Consider the following 21,420-nt stretch of genomic DNA (forward strand, 5'->3'; position numbering starts at 1 on the left):
TGCTGAGCAGAATCATTATAGATGGCACAGGAATTTTTGGAACTCCTGAAAAAAATAAAAAAAGAAATGGTGATATTCTATAAGATTCCATTAGTATGGCAGTAATTTCCCAGTGTTGAGAATACAGAATTTCCTTGGTAAGAATGTCCTAGTAAAGGTGGAAGGGTGCAGTTCTCCTCCCTGGCCTTGAGGAGGAACATTTGAACAATATTTGCAGGCAGCACCTCTTTCACAGCCACTTCACTTTATTTTGGAAAGTAACAAGCAGCAAATGATGTGTTATGAGATGCAAATCACAGTCCTCAAAATATAATTATGCTTTTTTTTAAAGTTTCTCATTGTAAACATGTGTCTTATGAGGAAATTCTGTCTTACAACAAGAATCATATTTGGCAAGAAAGTTTTGGAAGCTTGTTGTATAGATTTGTTTTAAGAAATTATGCTTTAAAAGCCCTTATTTTTTAATTATTATTTTAGCCACTTTTAGAATTAAGCCTTTGTTCCAACAATGACTTCACAAAGAGATTCAGAATTGGCTATTTGAAGCGTGCTTTTTTGTTTATATCTTTTTCACTTACTAACTCACTTTATTTGAGAAGGGAAGAATATTAAGGCTCAACACCTCTTCTCATTTAATTAAGTGCATGAGGCCACAAATATGTCAGATCAGCAGTAAACGCCACATTAAAAATAAAATTGGCACTATTTAATATTACTGGAGATCTAAGAAAACAAGTAAGTTGGAGAGAAGGAAGAGGCAAATCTGTGGGCTGCTTTGTTATCTTTTATATTTATTTGTTGTCAGAGGGGCATAAGGAACTTCACAGACCACTTTTGTTTCTGCTGGCTTCTTCAGCTCCCTGGATCCAAGGACTGGATTATTAGGTTATTTGAAAAGGCTATTTATTAAGTTATTTTACAAAGAAAATTGTGAGCTTTACTAAATTTGTATGTTTGAATGGCAAGTGATGCCCTTGATAGGAAAGATATCAATTTTGGCCTCTCTGAAGAGGTGTGTGTGCAGGGAGCTGTTTCAGTCTGGCTCTAGCTGGGACACTGAGTCAGTTATTTCTGCCCTGCAATCTCACTTTTGCTCCTAACTTGTGTCCTTGGGCAAATCCCTTAATCCCCGTTCCCTGTTTACACAAGCATTAAAAAAGGAAATTTTTTTTTCTACCTCACAGACACGTCCTAAGTGTTTATTACTGTTGGTGCAGTGCTTTGAAGTTATGGAGTGCTTTGAAGTTTTTGTCCTTTGAAGTATTGTTTTCTGGCTTCTCCGCGATGAACATTTATTCCTTAAATTAACGCATGCCCGTGTTCTCGATGGTGCCATGTCATCCTCAAATATACATTTAATTTTCTCTAGTTTAATTTCTCAAAGATGAAAGCGACCCAAAGCACACCTTTGTGGTGGAAGGAGCCCGTGAGGGGACGAGGCTGCGGGACCGAGGCACCTGCAGAGGTCACCATTCCTCCACCGAGGCTCCTGCCGAGCTGGCTCTTGGGAGTGGATCTGGCTGTGGAAAACCAGCCTGTAAGAGATAACACAGCCAGCATCGCTATCTAAACATCGTGAGGGGTGCACAAATATCTCTGGGTGATCAAGACATTTTCCTTAATAAACAGGGCTCATGGAGAGAGCCCTGCTTTGGATAACCAGCAATCTGAGTGTGGCCGAGCTGGTTGAGGTGGAGCTATATTTAGGCAGAGCTGGATTGAGAAACAGCAGAGCTGGAAGAGTTCATGGTGATGATTACAGTGAGCTTCACTTGTTAGAACGTTGGGAGAGCTGAGCAGACAGGATGTCTGCAGGAGGCAAAGTGCAGAGCTTGGTTTTGCCTAAAGATGAACTGCAGTAAATGAGGGGAATCCAAAGGGGAGCTTTGGTGCTGAGTGATGAGTTTGTGTCAGTCATGTTTCTGTGGAGAGCAGGCTCGGGGCCTTCCTGGCTGCTGTTGAGATGGGAGCTGCTCCCTAGGGAAGGGCCATGCCCAGTGGCACACACAGAACAGGGATCAGGGCCCTGAGCAGGGCCCACTGAGGGTGGGGAAAGCTCATTTGGGCAGTCTGACAGTGTTCTGTGCCTGACAGCATCCACCCCATCCCATCCCACCCATCCCATCCCATCCCATCCCATCCCCTCCCATCCCATCCCATCCCATCCCATCCCATCCCATCCCATCCCCTCCCATCCCATCCCATCCCATCCCCTCCCATCCCATCCCATCCCATCCCATCCCATCCCATCCCATCCCCTCCCATCCCATCCCATCCCATCCCATCCCATCCCATCCCATCCCATCCCATCCCATCCCATCCATCCCATCCATCCCATCCCATCCCATCCCATCCCATCCCACCCTTGGTAGCACAGAGCCCCCCTTGCTTGAAAGAGCCCTGCAGAAGCCACAGCTTCCCACATTTGCCACTCTCATGGCTGCTTTCCTAACCCCAGTAAAGCAGCAGCTGGGGTAACAGCCCAGGTGTTTTATTCTCTTTCCAAACAAGGCACACTCTTATCTCAGCACTGTGGGGCTGTTTCCTCAGGCATAAACAAATGAAGGTCACATTAGGCACTGCAGCCATGCAATGCAAACTGTTCTTTTTCCCAAAGATTAATGAGCACTTCCATGCAGTTCCCAAGCCAGGGGAGCTGTGAGGGGACAGGGCACATCTGCAAAGTGCCACTGATGGCTGCAAATGCCAGCAGAGCAGGCTGGCTGCATCCAGCTCCAGGAATGAGCCTTAGCAAATACATAACTCAGCCTAAGTGAGGATTAGGAATGTTTTCCAGTTTATCATCCATTTAGAAGTGAATTTAAGAAGAGTGACCAAACCACTTGGGAACAATTTTTTGTGCCATTCAGGTTTTGAATAATCAAAGTATTTTTCCCAAGTTCTTCATGGCATCACTTGCCAAGTTGTTTTCTAAAAATCCACATAGAGGAGGTTGAAGGAAGAAAAAGTTGCTAGTTTAGCTTCACAGAGGTAAAGAAAAGAAACATTCTTGTTTCAGAACATAATAAAGTAAAAGTTGGTTAGAAAGAAAAAATGTTCTGATTTGATGAATGATATATTTAGCTACTGCAAATTTCATAATGGAAAGTTTAAAAAAATTAAAATTTTTATGTCTATCTGATGATTATCCTATCATTAGGATAAAATGTAAACGATGTAAAAGTATTGAGTTACTAAATGCTGAGGCAGCTTTAGGATCAGCAAAACCAAAAGGAGAGAGGGCAGAATTTTTTGCATTGTAAACCAAACAAGCCCTTGTGATTTTGAGTCAGTAGCATGCACTTTGTCACTGAAAACTTAGAGAAGAAAATACTTTCTAGAAGTTCTGTAACTGGTGAAGACAGTGAGGATCTTCCTCACAGCCCCAGCATTGCCCCCAGCAGAGTTTGGTGCTGTCACTGCATCTCCCAGAGAGCCTTTAGCCAAATTTGCTTTGTAGGAGCACTCAGTGAAAACTATTCTGGAATTACACCCGTACCAAGCAGCATTTTCTTCTTAGTGACCATAAAAATCTGTCACCAGTACATGTTCACTGTTCTAGTTAAATCTCTCCATCTATTGCTCTTTCCTAGTCTTTGGACAACGGAAATTACTCAAGGGACTAGCTTGTAACCACATTTTTTTTTAATTGGTATTATTTTCCTTCCTTCTTCTAGAAAAAAAATATATGGAGGCAGTGGCTTTTATTTATTCTATTTGCCTTTACTATTATTAGTTGTACTCCGACTTGATCAACTGGTTAAAATAATCTTGGATTTTGAGTTGCATTTGGTTTATGTTTGTTATACATCAAAATGAAGTTTAACTTTCCTGCTGTAGCAGAAAATTACAGGCATGGAATTGTTTCTTTCTCATTGGTGTTTTAGCCTGTTCTCAGTTCTATAATTTGGTATCTTTTACTCAGTCTCACAGTATTTCTCATTCAGAGGGATATAGAGCTGATTCTTTCATGTTATCTCCCCATTTCTGGCAGCAATTGTTTCTTTCTTATTGGTGTTTTAGTCTGATCTCAGTTCTATAATTTGGTATCTTTTGCTCACAGTATTTCTCATGCAGAGGGATATAGAGTTGATTCTTTCATGTTATCTCCCTTCCCACTTCTGGCAGCTTCCCCTGCCCTCTGTTTGAATCCTCTGCCTTTCACTGACTATTTTGGTTCCCCCTCAAAGTTCTTGTGTGTCAGGCTCTGGATCCTGCACCTCACCCCAGCCCAGTGCAGCAGAGGGTATGGTGACACACCCAGCTGCACAGGGTGCCTCAGAGGAGTGCCAGGGTGGCTCCCAGGAGCACCAGTAGGACATCAGCAGCTCCTGTCTCTTTCTGAGCTTGAGTAAAGCTCCAGCACTGAGGACCTGCTTCCCTGGAGCTCTGGCTCAGGACCTCAGCTGTCCCCTGGTCAGTTTGGCTCTGTGAGAAACACCCTTGTTGATTTGGAGAGCTCCCTAAATCACAAAGTCCTGACAACTCCTCCAGATTCGTGGTGTTTGCTTTCCTTGGCATGTCCCAAACACCCTTCTGTGCTGGGCTGCACCTGTGGCATTCCAGCAGCTCCCTTTGTTCCCAAGCCATGATGTCTCCTACTCAAATTTCCATTCAGAGGGTGATTCATGCAGCAGGGGAAAGCCATGACCTGGCTGCCCCCTCAGTTTCCATCTCTGTGCAGATCATGTGCAGGCCCATCTGAACTGGAGCTTTCATTTCAGACTGAGATTTCCCTCTGTCTTGTGACACAAGGGAAAAAGAAGGTTGATTCCAGCTATTAAAAATCATTATTCTTTCCTTAATCTGGCTCTTCTAAAATCCATAGTGGGGATATTACTGTTCTATTGAGCCAAGGATTTTGCTTCACTGGGATTTATATGATATATAAATACATTTACAGGTAAATTACAATGACTCTTCAGCATCTACCACATCACCTGACAAGAGTCCCACAAGTCTCAGGGACCTCAATTAAACCCAGAACTGCTATTTAGGCAAGGAGAGGGAAAAAAAATTAAAAAAAACTTTTAAAACTTTCTCAAACAGGGAATGCTTCAACTGCTCAAACTGAATTTACAAATGAATGTGTTGAGGTTAGAGGGACAGAGTGGAAGAGACTCAGAAAGACGAAAGGTAACAATATTCAAGGGGTGAAAAGGAAAGTAGTGCAGGGACTGTGGAAGACATCAAAGCGTTAGGAAGGATGCCTGAAGAAGAATTCCCATGCCTGGAACTAAGTCTTTATTCCTTACTCCTCTAGTCTGCACTGGGAGCAGAGAATTATTTGCTGCATAAAAAGGCTTTTGGAAAAAAAAAAAAAAAAAACTAGATTTGGTCACAGGAGTAATGCAAACACAGAGCATGGATTTTCTTCTCCCTAGGAATGCCTCTTCTCCCAGCACACAGGGGTGGTACCTGTGCCACAGCACAAGTTTGACTCATTATGTCAGCATCCTTTTTATTTAATAAATAATAGCTTCCATAACTTGAATGTTTGGTTCTGATGTCCAGCTGGAGAGAACTGCACACCTCCACCAGCAGTCTTTACAAGAGCTGCATCTCTCCAGGCATCCTTCCTAAAGCTTTGATGTCTTCCACAGTCCCTGCACTACTTTCCTTTTCACCCCTTGAATATTGTTACCTTTCGCCTTTCTGAGTCTCTTCCACTCTGTCCCTCTAACCTCAACACATTCATTTGAAAATTCAGTTTGCTGAGCAGTTGAAGCATTCCCTGTTTGAGAAAGTTTTAAAAGTTTTTTTTGGTTTGTGCTTTTTTAAATTTTTTTTCCCTCTCCTTGCCTAAATAGCAGTTCTGGGTTTAATTGAGGTCCCTGAGACTTGTGGGACTCCTGTCAGGTGATGTGGTAGATGCTGAACAGGCATCTAGACCCATTGTAATTTACCTGTAAATGTATTTATATATCATATAGATCCCAGTGAGGCAAAATCCTTGCTCAATAATAGAACAGTAATATGGCCACTAGGGATTTTAGAAGAGCCAGATTAAGGAAAGAATAATGAATTTTAATAGCTGGAATCAACCTTCTTTTTCCCTTGTGTCACAAGACACAGGGAAATCTCATTTTCAATTAAAAGTTCATATTGCATCATGAAAATGGGATAAATGTGACATTAAGAAGTGCATAGAAGGGATATTGTAATGACAGCTCAAGTGCATTTAGTGACTTCATGTTTAATTCAATAAAATATCTCTATTTAAACATTATCTGAAGCAGCCAGAGCTTGCAACAGAATTCAGAGCAAACCTGCTGCAGAGTTTTGGCCATGGCAGATTTGCTAGAAATATTGGCAAATTGAACTTAATTGTAACAGATTACATCTCAAGTTTGCATTTTCCAGTTTGCTTGGTTTCTGTGTTACTTTGTTTCTGAATCTTTCAAATCCAAAACATCTTTTGTGCTCCCTAGGCTTGGTTTTGTAGTTTATTTTACAACAGGATGCATCAATGTCATCTAGATGTGACTTTCAGTTTTGCTTGAATTGACACCAAATCCAAGGTGGTGGTTTGTTCCCCCTTCCCCTCTTTTACTCACTGGCATAATTTCCATCCAGCAAAGCTTTTGGAAAATAAGGAAGGAAAAGCCTTGCTGTACAAGGTACCTGTGAATCCCATCCAAACAGAACAGACTTGTGTGAAAGCTTGGCAGGCACTCCCAGCACATGCCACTCAGTGACTTCCTCATTCCATGCCATCATTCCACGTACAGAAAATGAATCTGAAAATCACAGTAATTTCCATTCATTTTTGAATGTGAAATTGTAAATGGTAGATTTCCTATCTGTGTATAACACCCACATTTTAAATCAAAAGTCCTGAATGCTGACAGCATTAGTCAGAGGAAATCCTGTATGAACATCCAGCACTTGAGTTGGACCTTCCCCTGGGTCACACCATAGAAGGAGTTTGCAGGAAAACGTTCTGTTGCTGTCAAATCCTGTGTTGATTTTAACCCTGTACCTGCCATTCACTCCGGTATGACAGTGCTTTTCTTTTTCTAAGGCCATTTGCCATTTTCTTGTGATCAAAATGATATTAAAAAAACATATATTTTAATGCTAAAACTGTCTATACTTTAATAATACACCAGTAGCATTCTGTAGTGCAGATGTGCACTTTGACACTCTCCCTTATGAGCACAAATAATCTTCAGTGTATGCTGCAATTTGAATTAAAATGCCTATTTAGAATATTATATTGTTAATATTCATGTATTAATTATCAACATGAAACAAAGTGCACAGGTCAGTAAAACTGAAAAGCTAAAAAAGCCAACATAATTTTTACATTAACCCATGACATGGCCAATGCAATGCCAGCAACAAACCCAGCTGTGTTGCACGGGATCATTTCACATTACATGGCTGAACCAACTGTGACCATTTCTTTGCCTTTATTTAAAAGGAGCCATCTCTCAATGGGCTCATAATATGTCTTTAAAACTAAAAAAAAAATCCTGTTTATCATTTTCATCCAGTGGGAAAATCCCACACATGCTGAGTTGTTGTGGAACAGCTGGCTTAAATTAAAGCTTTGGACTTAAGGAAGGAATCTTAGAACATAAAGTATCAAATAATAGCTAAATTCCAGATTAGGATGAGGCTTGTCATGTCAGGCATGGCAAGCATATATTAGGCAAATGGACTTGAAGAATGTTAGGGATTTTGTAATGTGGTGAATCTTAATACTCCAGTTTTAGGACTAGAACCAGCAATGTTTAAACATAGTTTAATCTAATGTGATAAATAAATCAAAATACATTTTAATATATTATTGTTTATATGGGATAGGCTTTGGACTATGAAATACTGATGGATGTGCACAAAAGAAATAACAAGCCATTAAAAATTCTCAGTAATTGAGAGCTCTGCTTTTATTCTGACTCTTCTTATGAATTTGAAGAGCCTTTCATAGATTTTTGGAGCATCATTGTTTAATGATCATTAGTTGTAAGGCAAAAGTGGTAATTTTTACTACATGGAGACTCTGTTTGTTTTGAACCTGTACTTATAAAACTTTTCTTTGTGAACTCACAGACTCATGGAGTCATTTAAATCAGAGAGTAGATCTCTGTGAAGTCGGTATCATTTTGAAGATCCAAGCAGAGGGAGGATTTAGACCAAGACCAAGTTGTTTGGTTTGGGGCTTTTCAGCTTTGTTTTTAAGCCAAGACCTGGCCTGCCTGGGAAAAGGAGAATTAAGCTCAGTGTTTCTACACTGCAGATCTGAATCAGCACTTATGGAGAACTGTGTGTGCAGCTATAAAGGAGCTCCTCATGTACAGCTGTAGCTGGAATTAGAAAATTCATTACTGGTTGTGCTCTTGGCTGGTGTGGTACCAGCTGAACCCCAGAAACACGGAGGAATCCGGGTTTATTGTTGTGTGTTATGGCGAGGTCTCGCTTGTTCCTGTTTCTGCAGAGCTGGAAAGACCAGGAGTTTTATTTCTTCTTCATTGCTGTAGGTCAGGACTGCCAGCAGAGGAGTGAGACTGTGCTGGAGAAGCAGGAAGGGTGAGATGGGTGGCAGTGCTTTCCTGGACTGATGGGCAGTGTGTTAAAAAGGGGATAATGGGAGCTTTTCTTTCTTACATTGGGCTGTGCAAGCGTCAAAACACGTAGAACTAAATTCCAGGAGGAAGCGCTATTAGAAAGGCTGCAGAAAATCAGGTGGCACCGAGCTGCTGGTGTTCCTCATTTGCAACAGGTTTGAGAACTGGGCTGTTTGTAACAAAAAAAAAAAAGAGTAACTTCAGAGGATCTTTCCTTCCCCGAGCTCATGACTTTGTTGCTTTTGTCCCTACGTTGTCATTGTTACCTTTAGAGTTTGATTGGAACCCCGACTGGCGTTGCCAGTAGCAAATAGGAATTGCAGATCCTAAATGTGAGAGCTTTTCGTTGTTGCCGCATTGAAGCCACAGCAACAACCATTAACATTTAGTTCCAATCCGAGCCTTTCCCATGCTGCCAGCCTGGCATTTCCTGTGCAGTGGAAAACACAGGAGCAGTTTCTGCACGCGAGGATGATAATGCAGCAAACGGAGGGGGCCAAGGAAATAGCTTGAAATTAATTGTGGGTGTGGCAGTGCACTTTGTAAGTAAATTCAAAACAGGCATGGAAGCCAGTATCAGGAACATGTGCAAGAAATTCCATTTATAAGGCTTGGAATAATAACCTCACTGCCCTCTTAAATAATTTTAAACATATATGCATAAAGTTAGTCATCTAACAAAAACAGTTTCATAAGCAGGTACAGTAATGTCTCACAGTTCTCGTTCAAGTTAATGGCTGCATGAAAAATGTTCCATGGGAAAGTCAAACCATGTTTTATAGGTTTGTCCATATGGGGAGCTGAGCTTGTTTAACCAAAAGTGTGAACTTAAATTAAGTTAGCAAAACTGGTGCAAAATCTGTCTGGGCATTTTTGTACTGTAAGTTCCATTGAGAAGAATGAATTCAGGAGTTCTGGCTTGATCTGTGGCAATCTGGATATGGCCGTGAGCATTTCTTTCAGGAGATGCCACATCCTCACTGCCTCTACCTGCATTTGTGTTCCACCTCCTCAATTGCTCCCTGACATTTCAGGTGTTTGTAGAGCTCAGGTGTTTGTAGAGGTGTTCCTTTCCTTTCCTTTCCTTTCCTTTCCTTTCCTTTCCTTTCCTTTCCTTTCCTTTCCTTTCCATTTGTCACTGTCCTGATTTCCAAAACAGGGATATTCAGCATCTTCGGGTAAGAGAATAAAGGCAGCAATGCAGGGTAAAATATTCCCAAAAGCACAACCAGCACAAAAGAGGGAGTGGGAAAGAAAAGGAGAAGGGAAAAGGTGGTTGCTTAGGCTGACACCAAGGCAGAAAAAAATATTTATACACATCAAAGCTGAGCTCCCTAAGTGCAGGAGGTGCCTCTGTCGGTGTTTGCCTGGCAGCAGCAGCCCCTGCAGCAGTTGTGGCTCCTGCAGTCACAAACTGGCACAGAAACCTGAACTGCTTCCTTGGTACCTTCATCAAACACCAGCTAAAGCTACCTGAGGTCATTCAGTGAGGCCCTGGGTTGCACAAAAAGACAGATGTGCACACTTGGACCAGTCTGAAACCTTCCATTTGAAAGAGATGGAGCTGCGTAACTTTATTACAAAATGGAAATTTAGTCTAAGGAAAAACCCAGCTCCTGGTACAAAGTGTTTTGCCCTCCCTTCCTCCCTTCCTCCCTCCTTCCCTTCCCTTCCCTTCCCTTCCCTTCCCTTCCCTTCCCTTCCCTTCCCTTCCCTTCCCTTCCTTTCCTTCCAATATTTGTCACTGTCCTGATTTCCAAAACAGGGACATTCAGCATCTTCAGGACTTGTGCTCCTTTGTTGGTAACTGCCAGTATTTTGAGAAACAGCCAAATTGGTCAACTTTATTGTTACTTCTCCAAAATTACACAGAGCCTAAACAGTTTGAAGTGTAGTGAGGGGCACTTCCCTAAATATACTGAGCTGAGGTGGTTTTTGGAGTGCAAAAGTGGGAAATAAAATCCAGAAGTCTTTAACCATGGTGATGTATTAAAAGCACAGATACAAGTGCCTAGAGAAAAGCTGCCTGCTTTTCCATAGGTCACACTCCTGAAAACTGCAAATTGTGCTGTACCAGAAAGATACTGGTTAGAAGTCTCTGCTTCAAGTGGAGCAATGTGGGCAAGGAACATTAAATTCTGCTTACAATTCATCATTTAAAGAAGGAAATTTGATGTTAACTTTCCAGGGGTTGTTTTGGTCAGTCACATTTTTGGGGACTAACTGCAAACTCCTGTTTCGGAGTCAGCTGCACTCACTGTATATTTGTACGTAGTTTTTATGTAATTCTGCATATTAAGGCACTTGCATAACTAATTAAAATATATGTACTTATAAATACTTTATCTTGTTCAGTCAGGAAGCAAGGAGAACAGACAATCTGTGTGATTGAGAGCAGAGCCAAACAAGAAAATTTGGGATGGATTTTGCCTGAAGAATTCAGGTTCTTTTTTTCCCCTTCAGGTATTTGGGTCAGACACTTGGTGATTATTAACAAGATAAAGATCATATCTTGACTGGGGCCCTGAGACACCACTAGAGGGTTCATTGTAGATCTTGTTTTTAATTACTTCTTGCAAGGAGTTTTGCACAGTTAATATTTGGGGATAATATTTGGATAGGGAAAAAAAAGGGGTACATTATGTATGGGCTGCAGCACAGCAAAGCTTTGCATATGGAAATTTGTTCATCACTAACACGTGGTGGATGTTTGCAAAATGTTCTGTGGAGTGAATGTCTCCTGATTCTAATCAGGTAATTGTTGCTCCCTGGTTTCATCCTATCTGACTGGAGGCTCCTAAGTTAAAAAAACCTCGTTGCTGAGGCACAGGCTCTTCAAGCAGCAATTTAATTTATCCAGATCACTCTCTGAAGGGGCTGGTGCTTTTCTGTCAGCTGTAAGGAGAGCCTGTGGTGCCTCCTACCCCAGCTTGGTTAGGTGTCAGAAGTAAACTGAAGAAATCCTGAGCTGCATCTCTAAAGTGTTGAGGGGTTTGGGGGTTTTGTGTCTGATTTCTCAAGGTGAAAATAAAAAACCTCCAGAGCTTGCAAGGTGTGTGCAGCAGCTCACAATTTTTGCTGCTGTTGAAAGGTCTAAAACTGCTTTTGGACACAAATGAACTTTTCATAGTTGCCAAGGTGGTTTGATTTGCCATCACACAAAGGCAGAAACTTTGAGAATCACATCCCTTGAAATAGGTAGGCCCCAGTTTTGGTAGTGCTTGGCCATGCTTTTAAATTTAGCAATGATCCATTCAGTGGAGACTCAAAACTCGTTCAGTTTCCCTTTTCAGTACAGTGCTGTGTGAGAGAGAGGCTTTGTGAGTTTGGATAGCAGGGTTATTGCATGGTCCCTGTGTCATGTGTGTTTTCATGACTTGTTATCTGAGGCAGAAAGGTGTACTACAGCAGCCATCTAAAAACCATGCAGATTTTCCTCTTTTCCTCTTGTCCTCATCACCAGGGAGGAAAATTCACAAAAACAGCCATGGACACTCACTCTGAACTCTTACTGTGCTCTGATGTAACTGTGGTTATTCTGTGACTAAAATCATGCAGGATCTCCCTCCTCACTGCAGTGATTATTTTAAGAATTCAGGAAAGCTGTTGAAATTATTCTGTTTTTAGGACATTTGTATGATAATAGATTTCATCTGAAATCTTTTTTGGCAACTACACCACCTAAGCAGAGGCTCCTATTCCAGGCATGTGTGCAGCTGGTTCCAGGACTATTTGCTTTTGAGCTCCATCTGCTGGAATTCTACCCTGTTTCCCACATCTTTGGTGTTATTATGCTGCCAGGTCTTACAGGAATTGGTTTTTATTAAAAAGAGAATAAGGAATGAAATTCCCAGTTCAGAGGAATTTTCAGCAAGTTGTTTGTCCTTTTGTTTAAGAGTTCACCTTAGAGATTGCTTGGAGAGTATAAGACTCAAAACCAGAAAATAATTTGAGACAGAGCAAAACAGTTACTAAGTTTTCTTCTGCTTTTGTTCACAGTTTCTAGGTATTTTATAGAAATTTGGATTAATCAGGTCAGCCATGACCTATCAAGTTATGTATGAGATTTCAAAAACAGATTACTTGCTCATTTTTCAGAATAAGGTTTTGTTTGGTTTTCCCCTGATGTCTGTTGTTCCTCTATAACTAAGAAAATTAGCAGTGTTTTCAATATTTAATTAACTTTTTAAAAAGCAATTCTTCCCCATTGTAACTGTGCTTCTCGTGTTTCGGATATTTAAGGACAGAAGGGACCGTGATGAAAATCTAATTTGATTTTTGTAGCTGCATTGTTTCTTAACAAAAAAGTACTGCAAAGAATGATGTGCAGAATTGGAAAAGAGGGCCCTGCTGTGCAAAACCCCTCTAAAAGTGTTTCAGTAGTCAGAGGCTTTCACGGTGCATTATATGATGGCTTTTTACAAGTTCCCTTTGTAAGGAGCACATTCTCTGTTCAGAGGGTGCATTATCCTGTTCATGTCAGCAGCAATGGATCTGTGGAGAATTAGGGTGGCCACCAGCCCTTGGGTGCATGCTCTGGTGTTGGCAGTGCATGTAATTCCAAGGAGCAAGCATTTCTCTGGAAGAATTACCTTCCCAAAAAGCAAACCATCAGCATTTTGAAGTTTCCTTTTCTTTCCTTGTAAAGCTAACACCACCTTCCTTCCCCTGTCCCTCAGCTGGTGCCAGATGTTCCTGAGGTATCTTCTGTTTCATAATGGGTTTGTGTATATGGTAATTTCAAATATTTCCTTGCTGTCCATCTGCCTGTTAGCAATATTTTGTGTTCACTCGTGGTGTTTGCAACTTTTATTTTCTACACAGCCAACTTTGCCTGAACTGGTTTTAGTTCTTGATGTGGCTAACTCCATGTTGTTACACAGGAGTCTTGGGAATAAGGGGAGGGAAGGAGAGGTGGAGAACAGAGAAAGTGCAAGGCTTGATTTTAAAGATAAGTGGATTTTTTTCAGTTCTGCCTTGTGCTTCTCCTGGACATGGCACAGCCCACGCCATGGTGCTCTCCAGCAGTGCCTGAGCTTGTTCCAGCCTGAGCTGCTTTTCAGAAAGTAATTATTGGAATGGATTTCTTAGACTTCTGCATGGGACAGAGCTGTCAGCCATTTTTCACATAGATTGGAAGGATATTGTCAGGATTTCCAGACAGCTCCCTATAAAATAGAGATAGCTGAGGAATCTCTGGTCCTCAGACTTCATTGTTAAATGGGTGTGTGCTGCCTTAGGCTGGTATTTAAAGTCCTCTGTTTTGAGGTTGGTGTTTTTTAGACCTACAGATACACAGGGCTCTGTACAAACTTCCCCTGTGTTCTGAGGCTGAGAGTGGCTGGTAACTCTAACTCTGTCCCACTGGAGAATAAGTTAAATTGTTACTGATCTTCCTATCATGAAAAGTACTGTGGATTTAAGATTATTCAGTGAGTACTGATGGTCAAACCCCTCTTGGTAGCTCACTTTTGTTCATGGGATAGAAGTGTGAGGCTTCTATTGGTTTCAATAGAGACCCAAATTCTAATTAATATTCCTGTGTCCCAAACATGTTGTTCTGATTAGAGGCTCTTTGCCCAGGCATTTCTGTGCAGCCTGCCCTGTTTGAAACCCTGCCTTTTTCTGACTTCACTTCCTGAATCCGTTGACAACACTCACGGCCAAACAAAATACATGTTCACAATGCTGTTATTTGCAAAATATTCCCTTGTGAATACAGCTGGGGCAACAAAAAGAGTTTCTCTCTGAATCTCAGAGAGGACTGGCTATTCCTTGTAGCACTAAGGCCCATAGTGCATTAGGCAATTTTAGTCTTGGCAGTTAAGTAAGTGTTAAAACTTTGCATTTCACCACATATAAGTGCACACAGGTCTTTCATTACCCTTGTGTGTATTGATCACACAGTGATCTGCTAAGAAACAAACTGAGAGTGCTGAATTTCAATCTAGGCTGAGGTGGACCAGATAGCAACAGGCTCCCGGCCCACCGCACTGTTTACAAAACAGATGGAGGAGCAAAGAATATAAACTTACTTTGCCCTCTTTTAGGCCTGATCCTCAAATGTGATGAGGGGCCAATGAAAAGGTTCCTCTTGAAGTGCTCCTCATCTCCTGGTGAAGCTCACTGGCACTACACCCACCCTGCCTGGCAGATTCTGTGAGTGGGCACCACTGGAATATTGGCAGGAACAGCCCAGCCCGTGGTGCCCACTGAGCCAGCAGTGCCAGGGCTCAGGAGCTCTCACCATTCCACACAATGTCACCCTGAGACAGAACACACAACTGCACTCCTGAATGTCTGTGTGTGCACACGGGGCCAGGGTGGAGCAGACTGTCACTCAGCTGGCTTTAATTAACATAGTATTTTATGTAATGTATTTATTTTTTACGTAATTAGGTGATTAAGCAAAATGCTTGCTACTAACGTCTCTTCCATAACCCAGCGCTGCTGAGAGTTAAACATGCACCTTTGCAGGTAATTAATCTCCTTGCCCTGCTTATTTTGCTAGTTGGCACTTGCTAAATCCCTGTAAAACCACACCCAGCAGTGCTGTGTATTATCCCTCTGCTGTCTATTCCTACATATGGTCAAAATCAACTTACCTTCCGGGTTGCTGACATCAGCAAAATGTACTCTTGGCAAACTTGGGAATCCTCCTAGTAACCCTTTGTTTGGTTGGGGTTGTTACAGTTGTATTCCTCTGGCAGCAGCAAACTCCCTCCAAACGGTGCCTACCTTGACACGTGCTTGGGATGTGGAAGGACGCTACCAAATGAGCGTCTTTAAAACATTAACACAACCCCTTGTGTGATAAAATGTGTGATAGATGGGAGAAAAGTTAGAGGAAGATCCTTCTCTGCTTCCTGTAAGGAGCTGACCCACAGCAGTTGCAAGTTTAAGAGTATCAGTTTGATAACAGTAAAAATGTGTATATAAAAATATATATAACTACCTAGTAATTTTCTGAAGTGACCTTAACCAGCTCCATCACTTCAATTAGGCATATTCCAATTTAAGGAAAAAAATACTTTTTAAAAAAACCTGCCTGCTTGAGAGTAATGATTTTCTAATATTCTCTGGCAGTCTTTTGATATCATCTATTTTTTCTTGGCTGTTTGGCTCCCAACAGCAAACAGGAAAACATCTGGTCTTCTTCAGATAGGTTTATTAAACAAAATTAATTGGGAGCAGTGTTTAAAATCCTGGTAATAAGGCTGTTTCCCACCCCCCTTCAGCAAAGTAGCATGTTTCTGAAATATACCTGTGTATTGTCATTGTACTAAAAATCAGGATTGTTTTGTAAAAAATACCTGGGAAGTGCCTGAGAAGTTGCTGTTTTCAGCAAATTGCTAGGAACAAGCAACAGGAGTTGCTGTTTTTCAACAAGTTGCTATTTTCATTTCCCACTAGGTTCAGTTTTCCCAGCTTTTCTATTGCCAAGAAGGTTAGAACCCAGAGTAATATCCAAAAGGGAAAGGATTTAGAGACAGGGGAAGGGTTATAAACTTATTTTACTGTTGACAGCAGCATTGTCATAAATATTAACAGACAAGAATCACCTCCTACCTGAGAAAACACAGGGATAAAGGTGAATATTTTTATTTTTTAAGCCTACAGCATAATTTTCTTAATACAACCACCTGCCTTATCTTCTTGAGGGCATTAATTTAATAAAAAACATGTCAGATCAAGTAGCCAGTTGCTCCAGTTATGGAACAATTTCATTCCCTGCCTTTCCACCCCTCCACAGCCCTGCCTGAAGTCAGATGTCTGAACTGGGCCCCAAGAGCAAGGCAGGCAGGCTGCAGCTGGGGAACCCAACCTCAGGGGAGCCCCAAAAGTTGTAGGAGTTCAGTGAGGACGATCTGGCTGCTCCCTGCCCTGCTCACACCTTCTCCAGGACATGGCTGGAGTTACACAGTAAGTTCAGCATAATCCCTACCCTTCAGAGCGAAGCCCAAAGGGCATTTTCCCAACTAAGGTACTAGCCAAAAAAAAAAAAAAAAAAAAAGTGTGAGGGGAAAAATACATTTTAATTATTTTATTTTTCTTAAATATAATAGAACCTTCTAGAATTTTTTTTCCAGAAACAGAAACATTAAAAAATTATACTTTATTACAAATGGTAAACTCAGAGTGCTAAAAAAAAGCCTCTTATTTACAAACAATACTGGGCAGTGCCCAAATAAACAACATAAAAATAACTTACAAAGTCATGAAGTAGTTTATTGACATTAATCAACTTTCATAAAATAAAATAAAAAAAGATATGTACATACACAATTTACTTGAAGGCAGGCAGAACAGTTCTTTTTTTTTTGTTTATCAGCCTCCCACAAACCTCCCTCCCACTTTTTTTTTTTTTTTCTTAAGGAATACTACATAAAGCAATCTACAGTTTCTATTGCAGTTTAACCTTTAATACTGAATGATCATCGAATGTTAGGTCCATGCAGGTCTTGGTCAATGTTAAACGAAGATCTGACATCTCATCCGAGCAGGGACAGCACTTCCCGGAGCAGCGCTGGCCGCTGCACTCCCGGCTCCGACTGAAGGCTTTGCCAGTCTTTCCACACATGCGCTTTGCGGAGCACAGGCAGGACTCAGCCTCGCAGCTTTGCCATTCGCTTTATGCCTCTGCCACTTTGGATTTTTCCTCTTTTACTTGTACCACGACACACAGTTCTCGCTGAAGAGTCTCTTCAAAACGTCTGCAACTGCTGTGTGAGCATGAGCTGGCACCCGCTGTTGACGTGGTTCATGACCTTCTGCTTAAGCTGTGCAACCTGTTCTCTGAGCATGTTGGCAGTGGATGCCAGCTCTGAGTTCTGGGCTTTCAAAGTTTTCACTTTTTCTTCCAATCGGGCAATCCTTTCCAACTTCCTTTTCCGGCATTTGGACGCCGCGATTCTGTTCCTCATGCGCTTTCTCTCGGCTTTGATTCTCTCCTGTGACTCCATGTCAATGGGGGACAGGGGAGGAGTTTCCCCCGGCATTTCAGGTACAGTCTGCGGCTCCTCTTTCAGAGCCTGGAGCCGGGGATGCTGCACGGGCATCTGGGGGTTTATGTGATGCTGGGGCGCGTATCCCATGCTGTTGGCGTTGTAGCTGGGCGCGGAGCTGAGCGCGTTGGGGTTGAAGTTGCTGAGGTTGGCGTACACCGGGGGCTCGCTGTGCAAACTGGTGTTGAAGCTGGTGCTGCCGGCCATGGAGGACACAGGTGCCATCCCGCTGGTGACAGGTTGGGCGGCCGAGGTGACGCTGGGCAGCGTGTTCTGGTTGTGCAGCTCCGCCAAAGCCCTCACGAAGCCCTCGGCGAACCCCTCCTGCTCGTCGGTGACATTCTTGGGGCACAGGAACTGCGTCGGGGTCGGCGTAGTGGTGATCAGCCCGTTGCTGGACTGGATGATGAGCCGCTCCAGCTCGGGCGAGGCCAGTTTGAGGAGCCCCACGTCGGGCGAGGTGAGGATGTCGGCGTTCTTGTTCCTCAGGTGCGGCTTCAGGTTGCTGGAGGGGTCGGACAGGTTCAGCGTCATGTTCTGCTTCAGCACCTTGGCGTTATTGTATCCGTACCCGCCGCTCTCCGGCGGCGCGAAGCCGGCGCTCAGCGCATCCTCGTAGAAAGTAGGCTCCATCTTTGCACTCATAGAACACAGTCCGGGGACGGGAAGCTGCCCGGCCGCCGCTCAGCTCCCCGCGGGCACCCCGACCCTCCCGGGGAAGGGGAACGCGGAGCCGAGGAAGGAGAAACGCGGAGCCTTACTGGATCGCCGCTGCCGCCGCCGCGCTGAGAGCCCGCCCGGCCTGGCGGGGCGCCTCGCCGCCCTCCTCCTCCGCGTGCCGGTGGTGCCGGGACGCCGCTCCGCCGCCACAAGTACTTTCCCTGCCCGGCTCCGCGCTATTCCCGCTCCACCGTCCCGGCGGCCGCACTCAGTCGCGCTCGTTCGCTCCCGCCCGCCCCGCGCTCTGCGCCCGCTCCCGCCGTGCAGCCCTTCACTTATCAGCGGCCGCGAGCCCGCTAAAAATAGCGCATGATGTCACCCCGCGCGCTCCCCATTGGCTGCCGCCGCCCCGTCCCCGGGGGGGGCGGGGCCAGGGCCCGGCGCGCGGAGCCGGCCCGGGTCGCCATGGCCACCCCCCCCTTCAGAAGCTTCTTGAGCGCGCGGGGCCTTGTGGGATGACGTAATGCCGGGGGGGCGCGCGCGGGGCAGTGTGGGCTGACGTCTTTGTTTTTGAAATATCTGGTTACCGCGTCCCGCGCGCGCGGGCAGCGCCGCCGGCCCCGCCGGGCGCCTCCTCCGCGGGCACCGCACCAACCACCGGCCCCGGGGCCGCGCTCAGCCCCGGCCGCCGCTCCGCTGCGCCTCTGCCTCCGCCTGCTCGTGCGCTTGCTTGCTTGCTTGTTTGTTTGTTTGTTTGTTTGTTTGCGTGGCGGCCGCTGCCTCCGCCGGGTTTCGGGCTGTGCTGTCCTTCCCCCCCCACCCGCGCCTTCGCCGCTCCTCCCTCCCCCGGTGCTGGTTCGGCCCTTCAGGTGGCGCTCCCGGGGAGCCCCACGTGGTTTCCCCGTCCCGCCGCCCCCGCCGCTTCCAGGCAGCGCCGGGGGCGGCACCGGGGGCACCCCGCGCTCCCCGCCCCGGGCTGAGCCCCCGCGGGGCCGCTGGAGTCCCCGCTCGCCCGCCCAGCCCCGCGGGTTTCGGCCGCGGGTGTTCGCGTTCGCCCCCGCACCTCCGGCCCCCGGCACGGCTCAGCCTCTACCGAGAGCCGGGACGGCAATTCCCGGCCTCGGGAATAACCGGGAGAACACGGAGGGGAATAAAACCCGACGGGAAAAAGTCGGGTTGCGGATGGGTTTCTCTGAACTTGTCCTCCAAGGGGAGGGGACAGCGACGGCCTAATTTTAGACAGTATCCCAGTATTGCTGTGGAATTGCAGGTTAGTCGGGAGGGAAAATAAGGGCTGGAGCCGAAGGATCGCGGCGGAGCAGAAGAGTCTCTGCTGGCATGTTCCGCTCGGAGCAACAGATGGGAGCTGTCTGCTCCGCTGGAGCCGCTCCGTGCGAGCGGCGTTCCGGGGCAGGGCGCTGATAACAGGGATCCGCTCTCCTTACCTGGCCCCGCACACACCCTTCTCTCGGGGTTAAGGGGATTTGGGATCGCTGCCAGGCACCTACCTCTGCAATAAAGTGCACCAGGTATTTGAGGACAGACGGTGACAATACGGGGTGGCACGGGGACTGCAGGGCTGTTCTGGCGTGTTTGACTGCCAGCAGTGCAACAAGTGCTCCTTATGCTTCCAACGCGAAGCTGTTGCCTGCTGTTCAGCTTTTTGTCAGTGCAGAACTTGGTCTGTCAGCTTCAATCCCTTCTCACGGTGTGTGAAGCTAACAAACTTAGGTCCAGTTTTGAAAACACGCTTTCAAATTCTCCAGTTCTATTTTTTCCTGGATATAATGACATAATTACCAGTTACGGTATAGGAGGGAGCAGCGAAGCAAACAGAAACATCAGCAGCTATGAAAGAAAAGTGAAGGTCCAGCTCCCCTCTTGGAAGTCGTTGGGGTTTTTTTCCTTCTGCGTTTTTCCCTGGTGTTCCCACCTGACTTTGGCCACATGGTGGGCACTGGTGTTAGCTGGAATGATGGAAATAATACATGCAGTGTGTTAACGGTCTGTGGCACAAAATACAAAGTTTGGACTGGATGTGGGGGCTCACTGTGTGCAGCATCTCTCTGGGCTGCAGGTAACTCAAACTTCAGCTGTTCAGCCAAGCAGCGCTAAGTTACTGCACATGCATAAGAAAATCTCTGGAATTCATTAATGCAGTGAGCACTCAAAGCAGTTGTTTAATTCCTTTTAATGTTTACATACAAGATAAATAGAGACCAGTGGCTGACTCTTCTGGCCCCAGAGCCAAGGGCATCAAATGAAACTGGCAGGTTCGGAATAAACCAAAGAGCTGCGGTTCAGCGCTGGAACTCCCTGCTAGGGCTGGGCTGAGGGGTTTTAACGTGATTGGATGAATTCACAGAAGAGAAATCACTTCAGGTCTGTGATTCACAGAGCATCTATACTAGCTCTGGAAATCCCAGAGATGCAAATGACTTGTGCCTGGGGGCAGCCCTGGCTTCGTGTGCCTCCCTAGGGACCACTCCTGGCCTCTGTCAGAGATGGGGATCTCGTCGGACCTGATGTGGCCGTCCTTGATGTGTGACACCCCCCGGAGATAGCCCATAAATGACCTCCTCTGTGTCACCCCGCAGTTTTCATGTTTATAAAGGGCAAGGAAGAAAATCTGAAGAAATATAAAACTTGAATTCGAAGTCGTTTATTGTGTGGAGTTTTTTGTTTTGAAATAAAAGATTTTAAATATTTCCAAATGAAGCTAAAAATGGGGAGGTTGTTTGTGGTGTCTGGTACATAGGCAGCCATGCAATTAATTTGCTGTATAGACAAATACTACTAATAAAGTTTATTCTGATTAGCTTTCTGTATTTAATTGGTTGTGTTGTTTTATTTTATCTTTTGGGGTTTTCTTCTGCATGTTTCTTTTGTCCTAGAAAGCAAAGTTCAGACTATGAGGAACATGCTCAGCATAACTTAAACCACTCTATTTATCACAGATTTGTATAACCTGAAAAACTGCCTTAGGAGCCCACTGATATCAATGCAAGGTTTTGATTAACTTCAGTGAGGGTTGGATCGGGCTGGAGGGATTAATTTAATTTAATTTAATTTTTTTTCCCCTCCACCCATTTCAGCTGTGTATTTCCTTCCTCTTGCAGAGGCGGGGTTTCAGGAGCAGACATTCCAGTTCGCTGGGGACGTGGAGGAGCTGTGGGGGACAC

General features: G+C 44.6%; 2 protein-coding genes across 11 annotated transcripts in view; one reads left to right on the forward strand and one right to left on the reverse strand.

Moving 5' to 3' along the window:
* Nucleotides 1-21,420, forward strand: part of FGGY (FGGY carbohydrate kinase domain containing) — a 282,290-nt gene that overhangs the window by 5,723 nt on the left and 255,147 nt on the right. The gene's annotated exons all lie outside the window — the stretch shown is intronic.
* On the reverse strand, nt 16,782-18,549 carry JUN (Jun proto-oncogene, AP-1 transcription factor subunit). Its single transcript, XM_054286346.1, has one exon. The coding sequence runs from the start codon at nt 18,221-18,223 to the stop codon at nt 17,279-17,281; it is 945 nt and encodes a 314-aa protein (XP_054142321.1). The 5' UTR covers nt 18,224-18,549; the 3' UTR covers nt 16,782-17,278.

This window comes from Melozone crissalis, unplaced genomic scaffold (genome assembly GCF_028551555.1).
Source record: "Melozone crissalis strain CALT ecotype California unplaced genomic scaffold, PUWL_Pcris_2 ptg000045l_1, whole genome shotgun sequence".
NCBI classification, from domain to species: Eukaryota; Metazoa; Chordata; class Aves; order Passeriformes; family Passerellidae; genus Melozone; species Melozone crissalis.